Source organism: Molossus molossus, unplaced genomic scaffold (genome assembly GCF_014108415.1).
Source record: "Molossus molossus isolate mMolMol1 unplaced genomic scaffold, mMolMol1.p scaffold_m16_p_8, whole genome shotgun sequence".
In the NCBI taxonomy this organism is placed as follows: domain Eukaryota; kingdom Metazoa; phylum Chordata; class Mammalia; order Chiroptera; family Molossidae; genus Molossus; species Molossus molossus.
The window spans coordinates 94884671-94900335 of record NW_023425402.1 but is presented as its reverse complement, the minus strand read 5'-3'; the positions used below and the strand labels follow the sequence as shown (position 1 = coordinate 94900335).

At 40.3% G+C, this 15665-nt stretch overlaps 1 protein-coding gene across 2 annotated transcripts in view; it reads right to left on the bottom strand.

Annotated features, from left to right (window-relative positions):
- UTRN (utrophin) overlaps positions 1–15665 on the bottom strand; it is a 466391-nt gene that overhangs the window by 126803 nt on the left and 323923 nt on the right. For both annotated transcript variants that reach the window (XM_036248256.1, XM_036248257.1), the window contains one exon: positions 3868–4024. In XM_036248256.1, coding sequence (XP_036104149.1) covers positions 3868–4024 — 157 coding nt within the window. The remainder of the gene's footprint in view (positions 1–3867; positions 4025–15665) is intronic.

The window sequence follows — 15665 nt, the reverse complement described above, 5'->3', positions numbered from 1 at the left end:
CTACAAGAGATTTTACCTGAATCACATACTTTCAGTGATTCTTGGTATTTCCTTTTCTAAATTCAAACATCATTCTACTGGAGAAAGGGAGCTGGAGCCCTGATAACCGGCCCCCATCACCTAATATTCACATTGGTCTGAGAATGAATGAAAGTTGAAAAGCATAACCTGCGCCTGCAACTTTATCCAATCTGAAAGCATTTGACAGAAGTAAATCCGTAACATTACAAATGAACGCTACATACATTGTAGGTATTTTCCAGGTAATTGTTGATGGAATGATAATCTCACACTCTCAAGAGGGAAGGTGCATGTAAGTAACCTTGCCGTCTATAAAACTTTAAAAATGACACTAAAAATTTAAGTCAGCATATGCAAAATCCAACTATCCATTAAAATGATATATCTGAAAGTAGTAGTTTGGAGATTTGAGGGTGTTTAGTATGTACCTAGATGAAAAAAAATTATTGTGTTATTTACAAACTGATATTTGTAAAGACTGGAAGGTGACCCTTGTCTAATTTAACAGGTTAATCCTAGATTGGGAAGCTACTTCTGCTGGGCTGTATGGACTAGATGGTAATTAGCAGGTACTAACACAATTTTATTTAATTAACTCATATAGCCTTAGTGTTAAACAAAACAAAAATGATCAAGACTATCATGACAGATTCTCAGCCATTATGGGAGGAGGTGTCAGTCACTGCTCACTAAGCATTTACTGTGTCCCAGGTCCCATGACACACAATGTACTGTCAGGGTCCTTTGACTTACTATATAATGAGTCTGCTTATGTGTACATTTTGTTAAATATTAAGTAAAGTATTTATTATTGCTATTGCTGAAAACCTATAACATTCTGAGTCACTGGCTAAAACAACCAAGAAAGTACAGGCATTTAATTAATGATCCGAAACACATCGATGTTTCCTAACATCAGTTCCTGAGTCACATGACAGAAGGAAGTGGTGCCCCCTGTGGGTCACTCGTTTCACTATGTAAAAGAGACCGTGGACACAGACTGCCATGGGCTGCCGCCTCGTCACCCGGGATGGCTGCCGTGGTCAGCAGCAGCAACCCTATTACATACTTTGTTTTTCTGCTTTGTTTCTGGTCTAGAGAATGTATGTCGTATTGTGGAGCCCAATTTTCCCATATTTGGTTTTCTGGCTTTTAAAAAGTATTTTATCTATCATTGCTAGATGTTTGAGCAGCCGAGATGGTTTAAAGCATGACCTTACGGTAATATCATATATCCTTAAGTATAACTATTCCTTCTGGATACAGGAATTATTAAAATATGTCACTGAAGTGCAGAGGTTGTGCCTTATTGCCCTTTCTATATTCAGTATCAAATTAAACATATAAAGCATTCAGTGAATAGTGTCAGTGGATAGATGGATGGATGGACGGACGGACGGACGGACGGACGGACGGATGGATGGGTGGGTGGATGAAGTAATCGGCACTGCCATTCAAAGAACAGTTATGAAAAAGAGTTATAAAATCACTGATGCACACATAAAGGACTATAACACAGAAATATACGCAGGAATCAGAAGAGTTTGAGAATATATGAGTTCCATAAACCAACTGCTATGTACCCGAGATGACTGCACTCATTCTTACGAGATACCAAAGTGTCTTACCACAGGTGTCCGGGACGGTGAAAGCGGCCCAGGCCCAGCAGAAAGTCACACAAATGCAAATGTAAGATAATGCATATTAATTGTGTTCCTTGCTTATAGATTAGGGTAACAGTCAAATGTTGTTTTTAAAGGTAATTAGATTCATGGTTAAACATTTATAATTTGCCTAGTAACCTTTGATACGTTAACAAAAGGCATTGCATGCCTTATGGGCTTGGCATAAGCTGTTTTCTTTTATTAAGAACAATAAATTAATCATCTTCTAGTTTCTAGACTCCCGTATAGTATCTTATTCTACATAAATTCTCAAAAATACTGCTGTTTCAATGACTTTATCCTATTTCCTAAGTAGTCTGTTATCTTTTAAGTACCAACAGGCTAAAATAATAAATGTAAGTTATGATATCAAAACGTATAGTACCCAAACATAATGAACCTATGAAAAAAATACAAAATGCAAACATGAAGCAACTGCAATTTAAAAAAAATACTAGAAAATATAAGTCCTAGTGCAAATAACAACTCCAACAGCAAAGCTTATTGAGCACATACTGTGTGTGCTGTGCTAAGTGGTTCATATACACCGATGGTCACACAGGAATGAAGAGGTTAAACAGTCTGCCCCAAAGCCTAGACCACAGAGCTGGTGAGTGGAGGAGGTGGGACTTGGCACTGGGTCCCAGGCCATGTGCTAAGTTCAGTAACTTTGTATAGACAGGCTAACATAAGGCGCCTCAGGACAGAGGATGACACACTGTCCAAAGGAGAAAAGCCCTGCACAAGTTTTCTGGCGACTTGAATATACAAACTGCTGAAGATATCGGTTGGACACATGTCCACTTATAATTACTTTATTCAGTTTTTTCACATAACTCGCGTTCACATCCCTAGAAGCCACTTTTGAGTCACTTAATGGTTTTCTAGCTCGCAGTAACCCCTGTCCAGCCGAGGTGTTTTTCACTCCATATATAATGTCGTCACTGGACATTTTCATGTAAAACTTAAGTGCTTATTCATGTAACATCTGCATTCGTGTAATCGCCTGGGTTTTTTATCTTTCTTGTGGATGTGTACTTGTCTTGTCCACAACTGAAGGATACAGTGCTTCTTAAACATATGACATTCAAGGCTTGCATTTATAGGATAATATCTCCCGGAATAATGAACAAATCAGTGTTAAATATCTTTGTCTCCTTAAAAAACAATTCATCTTGTAATCTCTAAACATCCTAATTTAGCATTGAGAGATTATGTCAAATTAATTCGACTTCCCTAAATAATACTGCATGGTTCACAATGAAGTAATTCAGACAGCTCCCTGTCAAAATGGTTGAACTCTCTGCCCTTCTCCTTCAGACCACCTGCCCCAGGTGTACATGGGAGGGTACCCTCCCTCCGGCACCATTGACCTTCCCCACTCTGCAGGATCATCCATGAGCATGGAGCACGTTAGGTCAGTCTCCACCTCTGTAGGACCATTACAGTAATCCCGCCTAGCGTGGTTTCACTTTCCATGGTTTAGGTTACTGGCAGTCAACTGCGGTTTAAAAATATTAAACAAAAAATTTCAGAAATAAACAATTTGTGTTTTCAATTGCACGCCACGTGGCTAATGTGATGAGAACTCATACGGTCCTGCTCGGGATGTGACTCATCCCTGTGCCCAGCACTTTCATTCTGTAAGTGCGACCTGCTGGTGAGTCGCTCAGTGGCCGTCTCAGGCACGAGGTCGACTGCACAGAAGCACAGTGCTTGTGTTCAGGTCACCTGATTTTACTTAGCGATGGTCCCAAAGCATCGGAGCAGTGACGCAGACAGTTCGAACATGTCAAAGAGGAGCACTGAAGGGTTTTGTTTTATTTTTTAGGGAAAAAGTGAAAGTTCTCAACTAAATAAGGCCTTTTATTTATCTCACATCATAAAAAAAAAAAAAGGTTGAGTACAGTACAGTAACACATTTTGAGGGAGACAGAGACCACATGCACATAACTTTTATTTTGGTGTACTGTTGTGACTGTTCTACTGTATTACTAGTTATTATTGTTGATCTCTTACTGCACCTAAATCCTGGAACTTAGAAGCAGAGGGTGGGGTGGGGTTGGGAGAAACCTGAGATAATTGGTTCAACTGATATTTATCTAGAATTCTATCTTGAGGATTTACTTCACCAAAATCAAAATTAACCTTAAAAGGTACCCACCCTATGTGGCCCACTTACTTTACAATGGTCATACTGGAGCTGCAGTGCTGGGACATCCCCTCCAATAGGCATTTGCTTTTTAAGCTCTTCGTCTTTCATGTTCAGCCATTTGATCAGCTCTTCCAAGGACGCCAGCAGCCTGTTCCACTTCTCGGCGCTGGCCTCCAGATGCGCCCTGTCGAGAGAGAGCTGGCCACAGTTAGATGCCGGAGGGGCGTCCAAAGAAGTATACACTTTCTCTTAGCCCAGTAGTCCTGTATGACTGACTAATGGTCACAAACAAGAAGGAGGCTGACTCTTTGTGAAAAATAAAACTAGTAATAGAATTATAGTTATTACAATACAATTCACTATGTTCCCTAATAATATATATATATTTAATATATGTAATAATATATATAATATATATATATATATATATATATATATGTAATTTCCCTGTAAGAAAGTTATTTTGAATTTAGAGGACATGCTGGTATACTAGCTATGAAAATTTAAAATGTATACCCCACACCACAAAAGTATAAACATAAGGCTTTCTAGAAGAATGTCCATAATATAATGTAAACTTGTAAAAATAAGTTTCAGTAGTTTATGTATAGTATATATGCACATTCAAAATAATTTTTTCTCATTGCATCTATATACATGAAGAAAGGGATAAAGTTGAAAGAAATTATATGCATACACAATGTTTAGAAAGGTATATACCAATTGTGGTTACTACTAAGAGCACAGTAAACACTTATTTTTTTTTTTTTTTTATCCTCACCCGAGGATATTTTTCCATTTTTTGTACAGATAGAGTGGGAGGGAGAGAGAGGAAGGGAGAGAGAGAGAAACATCGACGTGAAGGGACACATCAAGTGGCTGCCACCCGCACAACCAACCAGGGCTGGGGACAAACTGCAACCGAAGTATGTGCTCTTAGCGGGAACCGAACCCGGGTCTCTCCGGACCGCAGGCCGACGCTCTAACCGCTGAGCCAAACTGGCCAGGGCAGTAAACACTTATTTTTAACGCATTTTTGTACTGATTGACTATTTATAACAGGCCCATATTATTTTTCTTTCCCCCAAAAAGCTAATTAATTTTTTAGGAAAGGAAATTACTAACGTTCTCATTTTTTGTAACCAAATAAATTACTGGAAGCAGAACATCACCAACATTTACATCAAAAAGTTAGAAAATAAGGCATTACTTAGAACACTATCTGGCTTAAGGCTGACTGAGGTCCAGTGACAAATGTCCACTGTGGATAAAAAGACATGAGCAGAAACCACTGACTGCATGCAGCACTTTACAAACCGATTTAAACGTAAGTCTTTGTTTCAACAATAATTTCTGTCTTTCACACAGAACAGTACATTCAGATACTTAAAGGATGAACTTCAAAATCAGGAACCCATGTTTAGGAAATACATTTTTGTGATGAACGCTCCAATTAACAGCCAAGCCTCTGAGAATAGAAATGTCAATAAAAGAACAGATTTGTTAGCTGTTCTTGTAAGGGCCTTGGAGAAAGCCCACTTATCCCATCTCGGACCCATACCACATGGGCTGAGTTTGAAGAGACAGATCCAAACAATTGCAGAGACTCCAGAAATCAGCACTTACTCAGTCCTGCCTCATCCAAGCGCACAGACTGTTATGTGGACTTAAGCACTAAACTGCATGAAATGGAATAACCTTGACCTTTCAGGTGGAAAGGGCAAGGTTGATAGAGACAGACAGGTATGCAAAAGTTTGCAAAGACTAAGGACTTAGGATGAGAAAAGATCTGGGGCAACACCAGGTGCAAGAAACCTCTGTTGATCAGGTTCATATCCTCTCAGACAATTCTCACCTTGACTTTGGAATTAGGATTCCCACCTCCACAAAGCTGCTCTTTTACTGAGGGATGCCACGCATGGCCAGCTCTGTCCCTCCAACCTACCAGAGACTCCCCTGTTGGACATCTGATCTCCATGAGGCTCTGTCTCAAAGCGGACAGCTCTGCTTTAGATCATTCAAATACTTATTTCCCCACTGATCACATCAGGTGATCACTCCCAGAAAAAGATCAACAATATCTTTAGTCTTTGTTTACAAGTTCATAATGTTTTCAGAACTATAAATCACTGATCTCTAGTTCATCTCCAGGTCATGAAATAATAACCATAGTCTACTAGCCAATATTCTTGGCAAAAAGAAAAAAAAATGGAGTTCTGCATAACTCTCAACTCCCTGAAATACACTCAACTCCCTGAAATACCAAATAAAAGAAAATTTGTTTGCCTCACTTATTACCCATATAATAATAGGCCTACCTATTGTTATCTTATATATTATATTCCCAACCATACTATTCCCATCAACTACACGCTTAATTAACAACCACATTATTGCAATACAACAATGACTTATTCATTTAACATCAAAACAAATAATAACTATTCACAACAAAAAAGGCCAAACCTGAACCCTTATATTAATGATAGAATAGCACAAACCAGCATTTGGTCATTTATAATAGGCCAAGTCCAGCAACTTCTAGTTCCAGAGTCAGTTGGCTAATAGAAAACAAATTAAAATGCTATGTCTTATTCAAAAGAATTAGGTAAAAATTATTAAAAAATAATTTTTAAATACAAAAAAAGAAGTGTGAGGTATTTTACACTTCTTTGAGATTTATATGATCACAATTTTACTTTATTTTCCTCTATTTATAATCTTTTGTTTTTATTCTACAGGTGCTATAACTGACCTCATTTTGCAAAATTGTTAAATTGTTCCTTTCTCTGAGTTGCCTCTTTTTGTTTTGTTTGGATAGAGTAGGAGGGAGAGATAGGAAGAGAGAGAGAGAGAGAGAGAGAGAGAGAAACATCGACGTGAAAGGGACACATCGAGTGGCTGCCACCCACACAACCCAACCAGGGCTGGGGACAAACTGCAACCGAGGTGCAACCAAGACCCCGCGCCCTTAGCAGGAACTGAACCCGGGTCTCTCTGGACCTCAGGCTGACGCTCTAACCACTGAGCCAAACCGGCCAGGGTGAGTTGCCTCTTTTTTTATTTTTATTTATATATTTTTTTATCCTCACCCGAGGACATTTTTTTCATTTTTTGTTCAGATAGCGTGGGAGGGAAAGAGAGGAACAGAGAGAGAGAGAGAGAGAGAGAAACATCAACGTGAAAGGGACACATCGAGTGGCTGCCTCCCGCACGACCCAACCAGGGCCAGGGACAAACTGCAACCGAGGTACGTGACCTTAGTGGGAACCGAACCCAGGTGTCTCTGGACCGCAGGCTGATGCTCTACCCGCTGAGCCAAACCAGCCAGGGCGTTGCCTCTTGTTTTAAGTTGTCTTTTTTAAAATTATTTTTCAATTGCAGTTGACATACATTATTATATAAGTTTCAGGTGTGAAACATAGTGATCAGACATGTATCTACCTTACAAAGTGATCACCCCGACAGGTCTAGTGCTCATCTGACACCACACATAGTAATTACAATACGACGATATTCCTTACGCGGTACAAAATTATCCTTCGATGAGATTCCAATTCTGCTTGAGTGCCAGCTTTTCTGTGTTTATATTGATTAATTTTAGGTCAAATATATAATTAGGTATGTTTGATAAACAATGATTTTGCTTGTCACAGAGCAGAACTAAATTTCAATTATATTAACTGAAAACTCTGACAGTTAAAAGTGATTCTGCTGTAAGTACATTTGACAGACCTGAGGCAATTTTTCTTTCCACTATTTTTAAATGTACATTTTTTAAAGACCACTAGAAATCAGAGGTCCTTAGTAAATCAAGAAATGCTTAACTGTCTCTGTGTGCAAAACACTTATGTACACACCCTGAGCTCTCATTATTTGATCTTGCATCTTCAAGGTCTGTAGTCTAACTCCTTAATCAATAACAAACCAGACATTCCTTTTATTTCCAGTTACATACTCATTGTATTGAAGACCATGCAAATGTCTTTTTCAATGCAATTAACTTTTTTAATTGAACAGAAATAATGAAATTGATCATCGAAATCTACAGCATTCACCACCTGAAGAACTATCATTAAAGATGAAGATAATACTTTTATAAAGAAGATACTGATGTGACTTTCAAATAAAATTTTTGAAAAGGTAACATTGGTATATGTACTTCTCTGCATCCTTCTTTTTCCATAGTGAAAAGCAACCAGATCTGGCAGAATCTTTGCCTGGAAAATCTGTTTTGGTTGTTCTCCAATAGACCCTAACTGTGTTTAGTGGATTACTACCAGATGCCCAAATAAATGTACGCTTCCGAAGTAGCCTTCAGTGTTCTAATTTCCATTTAATTCTTTCATCTTTTGAGATGAAAGCTTTTTCTGGGGCAATGGGTTGAATGCTGCTCAATAAGAAACCTTGAATGTGTGTTTGGTGTTAATTGTACTTTCTCAACTTGACTCTAAACATTTTAAAACTTATATTTTCCCAAGACTAGAACCAGTCATCAATCACGTTTTTAGAATCTTCACTTAAAACATTTCTTTACTTGACACATGTCCATGAACAGTTACATTATGCATAATTAACTCATTATCCCAACTCTCACCTGCTTCTGTTCATTCTTTGGGCACTTGACATGGGCAAAATAATAGATACTTTCACTGAATGTGTTATCAACCTAGGATAATGTCTACTAAACAATATGCTTTATAAAAATTCCCTCTTTTTAGATAGAATCATATATTTTACAATTGTCTAAATATTTGTAAATAACAAATTACTTATAAAAATATGCAAAAAGTTTTTAGGTCATGATTCATGTAAATGATAATTATTTAACTATAATAGAAAATATCCTACCATTTATTTAACCTTTAAAAAATTTTCAAATACAGTTGAATACAATATTATTTTAGTCTCAGATATATAGCATAGTGGTTAGACATTTATATAATGTATACAGTGACCCTCCAATAAGTCTAGTATCCACCTGACACCATATAGTTATTACAATATTACTGACTATATTCCTTGCGATGTAATTTACATGCTGGAGAGGGAGAGACCGAAAGAAAAAGAGGGAGGGAGGGGGAAGGGGGGAGGGGGGGAGGGAGGAAGGAAGGACATTTATTTTAAATTACCAGATGTCTCTACCTTTCAATGTTTCTTCAAATAAAAAAGTTTTTAGTCTTTCTCCCAGTATGCAGATATAACAAAGAAAGAAAACTTTGTAAGGAATTTTAATAATATATTAAAATAAAATACAGTTTTTTTTTTCATTTGTTCAATAGAAACAGACATTTATGGAACATCTGCTCTGATATCAGATACTACACCACTTCAGAGACAGAAAGTTCTAGGGTCAGTTTAGGAGAAAGACAAGTAAACCAAATGTACTCTGAAGTGGGAAACTGAACAACAACTCTAGGAGGGAACCTTGGCTTGGAGGAAGAAGAAACTTGCTCTGGAAGCCATGGTGAGAATTGGAATCCAAACTCAAGTCCAGACTCTTTCCTCTACGCTGTTTCCATCATGGGAAGCATTTCGGAGAGCAGACAGAAACTGCCCAGATACGTCTGTAGACGTTTGGAAAGCAGATCTACCAAAGACTATGACGACCCCGAGAACGAGGGGCAACGACACACTGGCCCTTATTGTGTACGGACTATACAGAATTAGATGCCCACCCAAGTTGACATTCTCACTACAAATCAAATTTATTTTTAATCCATGGTAACACCCATAGATGATAAGTTAAGGCATCACAAAAGAAAATACCTTGTTAGTACAAGAATAACCAGTAATATTAAAAGAGGAGTATTCCTCTGCCAGAAAGAGAATGAAGACCAATCAGGAGAAAAGACTGAAGTCCTCAGAATGTAGTCTGTGCTGAAAGAACACAAGCGCTGGCTTCCAACGTGGTAGCCACCAGCCACATGTGCCTGTTTCCATTTGAATTCCAGTTAATTAAAACACATACACGTTGAAATCCAGTTCATCAGCTGCACTTGTACGCTGCAAGGGCTCGCCACGCCACACGAGGCTGGTGGCTGCCGCGTGCGCAGAGCTCACGGAGAGCAGCGCGTCGCGGCACAAAGGTGTGTCGCAGAGCTCAGAGCCAGAGGCAGGACAGAAGGGGAGCAGGAAAGCCTTCCTCTAGTAGATTTGGGAAAAGCAAATGTTAGCAGTTTTACAGCATGCTTAGCAAAATCAACTACCTCAAGTTAAAAGTGGAGTCAGTGACATTGTAAAATGTGATGACATTAGATATCATGATGATGTTAAAGGTCAATCTTCTCTAACGGCTTTTTAAAAGGTGTCCTGAATTTTTAAGAGGCTCGTAAAGGGATGGGATGAGAGAACTTTGTCTTTGAACTCTGTTTCCATTAGATGTGAGAATTTCACTGGCCTTTGAAACCATATGTTAGCAAGGACCTATGTTAAACATCTCTAAGCTGATAAGTAGATATCTAGTTAATATAATCCCGAATTAAACAAATGTAATACAAAAATTTAAGCCATGTCATCCCCCTTACTGAATTTATTAGTATGTTTCCAATTCATACTTTTCCAGGGAGAAAAATATATTGTCAAAGTTCCCAGGAGCCTATCTTCGAGCTGGAGTTCTAAATTACTAGCTATCTTCCCTTATGCTGTTCTAAGTGGAACACACAACGGTATGTGTTGGTTTTTTTATTACAAAAGAATATTTGGCACCTTGGATTTTAGTATTTCAAAGTTTAATCACAGTCCTATAAAAAAAAAACTGTGAAGTAATATTGAAGATATTAACCAAGGTATTGAGCCAAAATTATTACCTAGTTCCAACGCCCACGCCATGGTCAAAGGTGGTAATGCCGCAAGGCACTTAGTGTAGGTCCGGCACATGGATATTCAATAAATATTAACTGTTGTTATGACCTTTGGCAGAAATTCTCTTTCTGAAAACAATGATAATAAGTTGGAGCAAATGCCCCTGCTTGACAATATTAAATTTATCACAATTAAAACACAATGTGGAATGTACAGAAGGGAACTTTATTAAATGGCCTCGCTCTCAGAAACAGGAAGCAAGACCACCTGCAGAGAGGGAGTTGTGCGGGTGGTTTGGGAGCTAAAAAGGAATCAACATCTTTTAAAAATAGGAATGGTGATGAATGAGACAGAAGATCATTCAGAATCACAATACCAATGTAAGTAGAAAGGGTCAAACTACAGTTCAGAAATGTTATCATTTCAATTTCCTAGTGCAACACTAAGAGAGGGTGCGGTCATCAGATGGTCAAAGATTTAAGAAGTAGAAAATTCAAGGGAGGGAGGAAATTCAAGATCCTGGCCTCACTGAAACGGCTTCTGATGGAGTCCAAGCTGGGTGAAAGGGTCGATGGGTCTGAAGGAGGAAGGCTCTCAGCACTAAAGATGAGGAGCGAGGTGGGCAGGTTAAGGAGGGAGGAAAAATCAAAAGAAAGCTAATAATTCAACTGTTGAAAATACCAGAAAATGTACATTTAAAAAAAATATATATCTAGTTGCAACAGTGTAGATGAATTATATATGCAGGACAAAACTTAACGTTAGTTAACAGTACAGAGATGGTCCTGGTATGTAATAAGGTGATGAGAGAAGGCACCCCCTGCAGAAGATCCATGACTGTAACATGAAGAAGAGTGGATTTATCGATACTGTAAACAATTCAGATTTGATACAACAAAGGGCTCTTCTCTGACTGACATGGGGAATCAGCGGTATTCAGATGCACATGGCCAGATGGAATGTAGTGAAATAAAATGTGTGCTCTGGAGAATAATCTCCCTTTGGTCTCCTGGAGACCGACCGTCTCAGGGATGCCAAGATGACATGGAGCGTGACCTGAATCTCAGGTACGGCCGGGTCTAGGGGGCTTAGAAACAGAATAGGGATAAAGACCTTGATAGATGAACTAGAAACAGAAACTTGGACGTGAAAATATAAAAAGTTTCAATACGGACACCAAGAATGACAACTGAAGAAAAGATGGAAAATGAAAAGTCAGATGCTCAAATCAACGAGGAGAGCAGAGGACCAGGAGGAAGCTGGAATTAGATGGTGAGAGGGTAGATGAATGGAGGCGCTCACTTCCAGGGAGAAGCTGACAGATGGAGAAGCGACGCTTTGGAAACGGCGAAGAGGCTGCTAGCCTCCCCTGTCACCAGCTGCGTGGCGGGGCTCCTGTCCAGCCAGTGGTCTGCGGGTGCCATACTGGAAGTTGATCACTGGCATTCTGATGGTTTGGTGTCCAAACCAGTTGTAAATATGCAGATTATTCCCACTGGCTGCCAGGTGAGGAAAATGGGCAAATTAAACTTAAATTTAATTAAATTTAAGTAAAGCAGGCAATTAAGGGGAGAGCCAGCTTTCAATGATAAAGAAAAGCGGTGGGAGAGCTTACAGAAATATTGAAGACACAGGACACTTTGTGCTAGATAAGCCCGTGTGTAGGGTAGGCTGTGCGTTACGGGAGCGAGAGCACAGGACAGAGACGCAGAAATTCAGAGCTCCGCAGGTCCTCTTCAGGAAGGACTGAAGGAGGCAGGCGGCTGGGGGAACACTTCCCGCCTTGGGTAGGGTTTTCTCCCCAAGCACACCCTGGCCTCTCTCCGCCCCTTTGCTCTCTCAGTACCTGCAGAGGTGGAGTAAGGAATCCGGTCCATAAATCTGGGGAATACTAGATGTGCTTGGCTCAGCCCACCCTTATTTCTTGGTAACAGGTCTGCAGACACAGAGCTCTTTCTATTCTTCCATTTAGAGCATCAAACCCCGGTGGCCACCCCGACCAAGGACTGCTGGTAATTTCTGCCTCATTCTGGGTTGCGGTGAACAGCCCCACTGAGTTCTTACTCTAAGCTCTCTCTTCCAACCTCAGTAACTCACATGGCACTGTTATTCTCTCTTGGCCATAGTTTTGGTTCATACTTATTCATGACCCAGCCTTGCCGGGGATCTTCTCAGAAATTCCCACTATTAGTAAATAAAGATAGAAAAAAGATGGGGTAGGCCTGGCTGGCGTGGCTCAGTGGTTGAGCATTGACTCATGCACCAAGAGGTTGCCGGTTCGATTCCCAGTCAGGGCACATGCCCACGCTGTGGGCCCGATCCCCCGTGGGGGGCATGCAGGAGGTGGCCAGCTGATGTTCTCTCTCATCAATGTTTCTATCTCTCTCTCCCTCCCTCTCTCTCGAAAATCAAGAAAGAAAAAAATTTTAAAGAAAAAGATGGAACAGAGAGAATTTCTATGTCCTTTGAACTGATCAGTGCCAAACAGAATGGTAATCAATGAGATTAATGACAGGCTGAGTAACCTGCCATGGTGCCACAGCTGCTGAGTGGCGAAGCCAGTGTTTAACCCAGGCAGCCTAGCTCCGGCGTATAACATGACAGACACTGTTCTCTAAGACTTCTCTCTGAGGTGTGCTTCCTACGGGAGGGCCTACTCATGAGAATCACAGATCGTTTTATCTTTTATAAATGTCTAAGTAATGATGGATATGTTGATAAAATTTATTTTGTCCATTTTTTGAAGATAAAAATGAAGACTGTAGCACTCCTTACTTTGAACATATCTAATCCACATGAAAGCAGAGCGAGGTTAATGTACAGGTGTGGCCGGCCAGCTGTTAAAAACAACGATACTGTTACGGGTAATAATACAGTGAGAGCAAAGTGTCTTCTCGCTCCCCTTCCCTTCAGAGCAGTTACTTAAGAAAATGAGACTGTGTAGACCCATTCCACCTCCAGAGCCTCTCTTTCCATTCCGACTCTTTCGTCCCCTGCGATCAGATTTTTGCCTCAATCAACATGACCCTGGCAAAAAAGTCATCAAAGCGCTTCTAATTGCAGCTGGCTCTGCAGCCCTGGTCTTACTCGACTTCCTCAAACAGCCAGAACTGTTAACTGAGCCCTCCGTGTGGGAAACCCCTCCTGGAGGCTCTTCACAACACTCTCCAGGTTCTCTCCCCCCCAAGGACAGCCACTCCCAGGCTCTTTGCCGGCTCCTTTTCCCCCTCCTCCCGAGCATCAGGGCCTCCGGGGATTCTGCACTGCCCTTCGTCCTCTCCTGTTGTGGACCCTCTTGCCCACTCACAATGCTTGCCTGCCCCGCTGTCTGGATGCTCCCCACCCCCACCGATGTGGCCCGATGCTCTCTTTTGAAGAGACCCCAGTCCATTGGCTACTGGTTGTTTCTAAATGTCTTGCCAGGGCCCCAACAACATGAATTAAGTATCTATTCAATCTCTTTTCTCTCCTAGATACTGAAAAGGTCTCTTAACACATCTCCCTGTCTTCAGAACTGCTTATCTAATGCATCCTCGTAATTGTGTGGGAGGGACCGTGACAAATTCAAATCTAATGATGTCACCTAAAAGCATCCACACGCCACTGCCAACGGAGCACGGTGCACAGAGTGCCCCATGATTTTTGTCTCGCCTCTCTCTCTACCTTTTTCTCTAGCACAATCTTTCCCCTCTGCACCAACGGCAAACGCCACTCTTAGCCAGACTGAACTTCCTGACAGTTCCATGAAAACAGCGTTATTTCAAGCTTCCTGCTTCGAAGCCCTCGCCCAGCTATCTGAGGAGTAACTACACCTCTTTCAAGGCTCAACTTATAAACCGCCTCTTCACGAGCCTGTGATGACTATCTGAAATGAAAGGAACTCCCCCTCCTCTGGGTCCATCTCCACCTGCACAGAACTACGAAGCCCCAGGGCCAGGGACCATATCTTACGTATGATTAGCAATGTCTTAAATATATAAGTAAGTTCTTTATTTTTTTTAATCCTCACCCAAGGATATTTTTCTATTTATCTTCAGATACTGGACGGGAGGGACAGAGAGTGCAAGAGAAGGAGAGAGAGAGAAACATCAACGTGAGATGTTGCCTCCCGCACAACCCTGACCAGAGCTGGGGACTAATTGCAACCAAGGTACATGCCCTTGACTAGGATCGAACCCATGACTCTTTTATCTGTGGGCCAACGTCCTAACCACTGAGTCAAACCGGCCAGGGCAGAAGTAAGTTGTTATTAAATGCTTGAATAAATTCCTGAATCTCCAAGGGTGGGTAATAAACCTAAAACTTCTATTAATTCATCATCACATTAATAAAACATTTTACTATAATACATGATCTATCATGATGCAGAAGTCCACTGGCAAAAGCTTATTCTCCATCTTCTAAAAATAACATTAAGTGATGTATAAGATAATATTCCAACTGAAATTTATGACCTATGTTTTTCTGGGTTAGAAAAAATGTGAATTGATAGGCTTAGGCAATAATATCCATGAAATGCCTATATATATATACACACATATTTTTGGTCTGTACTTTTCCATTTGATCTGTTTACACAGATGTAGCCTTCAGTACATTCTTCTTCCTAAAGACTCCCAGACCCTCAGAATTCCAGCACCACGTGCACAGTGTCACCAGGGCCAGCCCCATAACTTTTAGCTCATTAGACTAGATGTCGGTTTTGCTAGAATCTCGGTGAATGTTTGTCACTGTGTTAATATTTTAACTAATTCATATTTCTGAAAAACAGGAAGGTGCATCCAAATAGGATCTGGTCAGTTGAAAACTCAGCCTTCATCAAGCATAAGTATATTCTCTTAATATATAATATGCTATAATTTCCCTCTTACAAAACAAATAGTGGGCTGATACTGCCTTGATTTTCAGTGAGATCTTCACTCAGAGGCTTTCATAGTCATGCTGCATTACCCCCTTTTTCAAGTGTACGGGGAGGTGCAACTCTCCCTCGATGAGCCCCAGAAGAATAAAAACCTTTAGGAC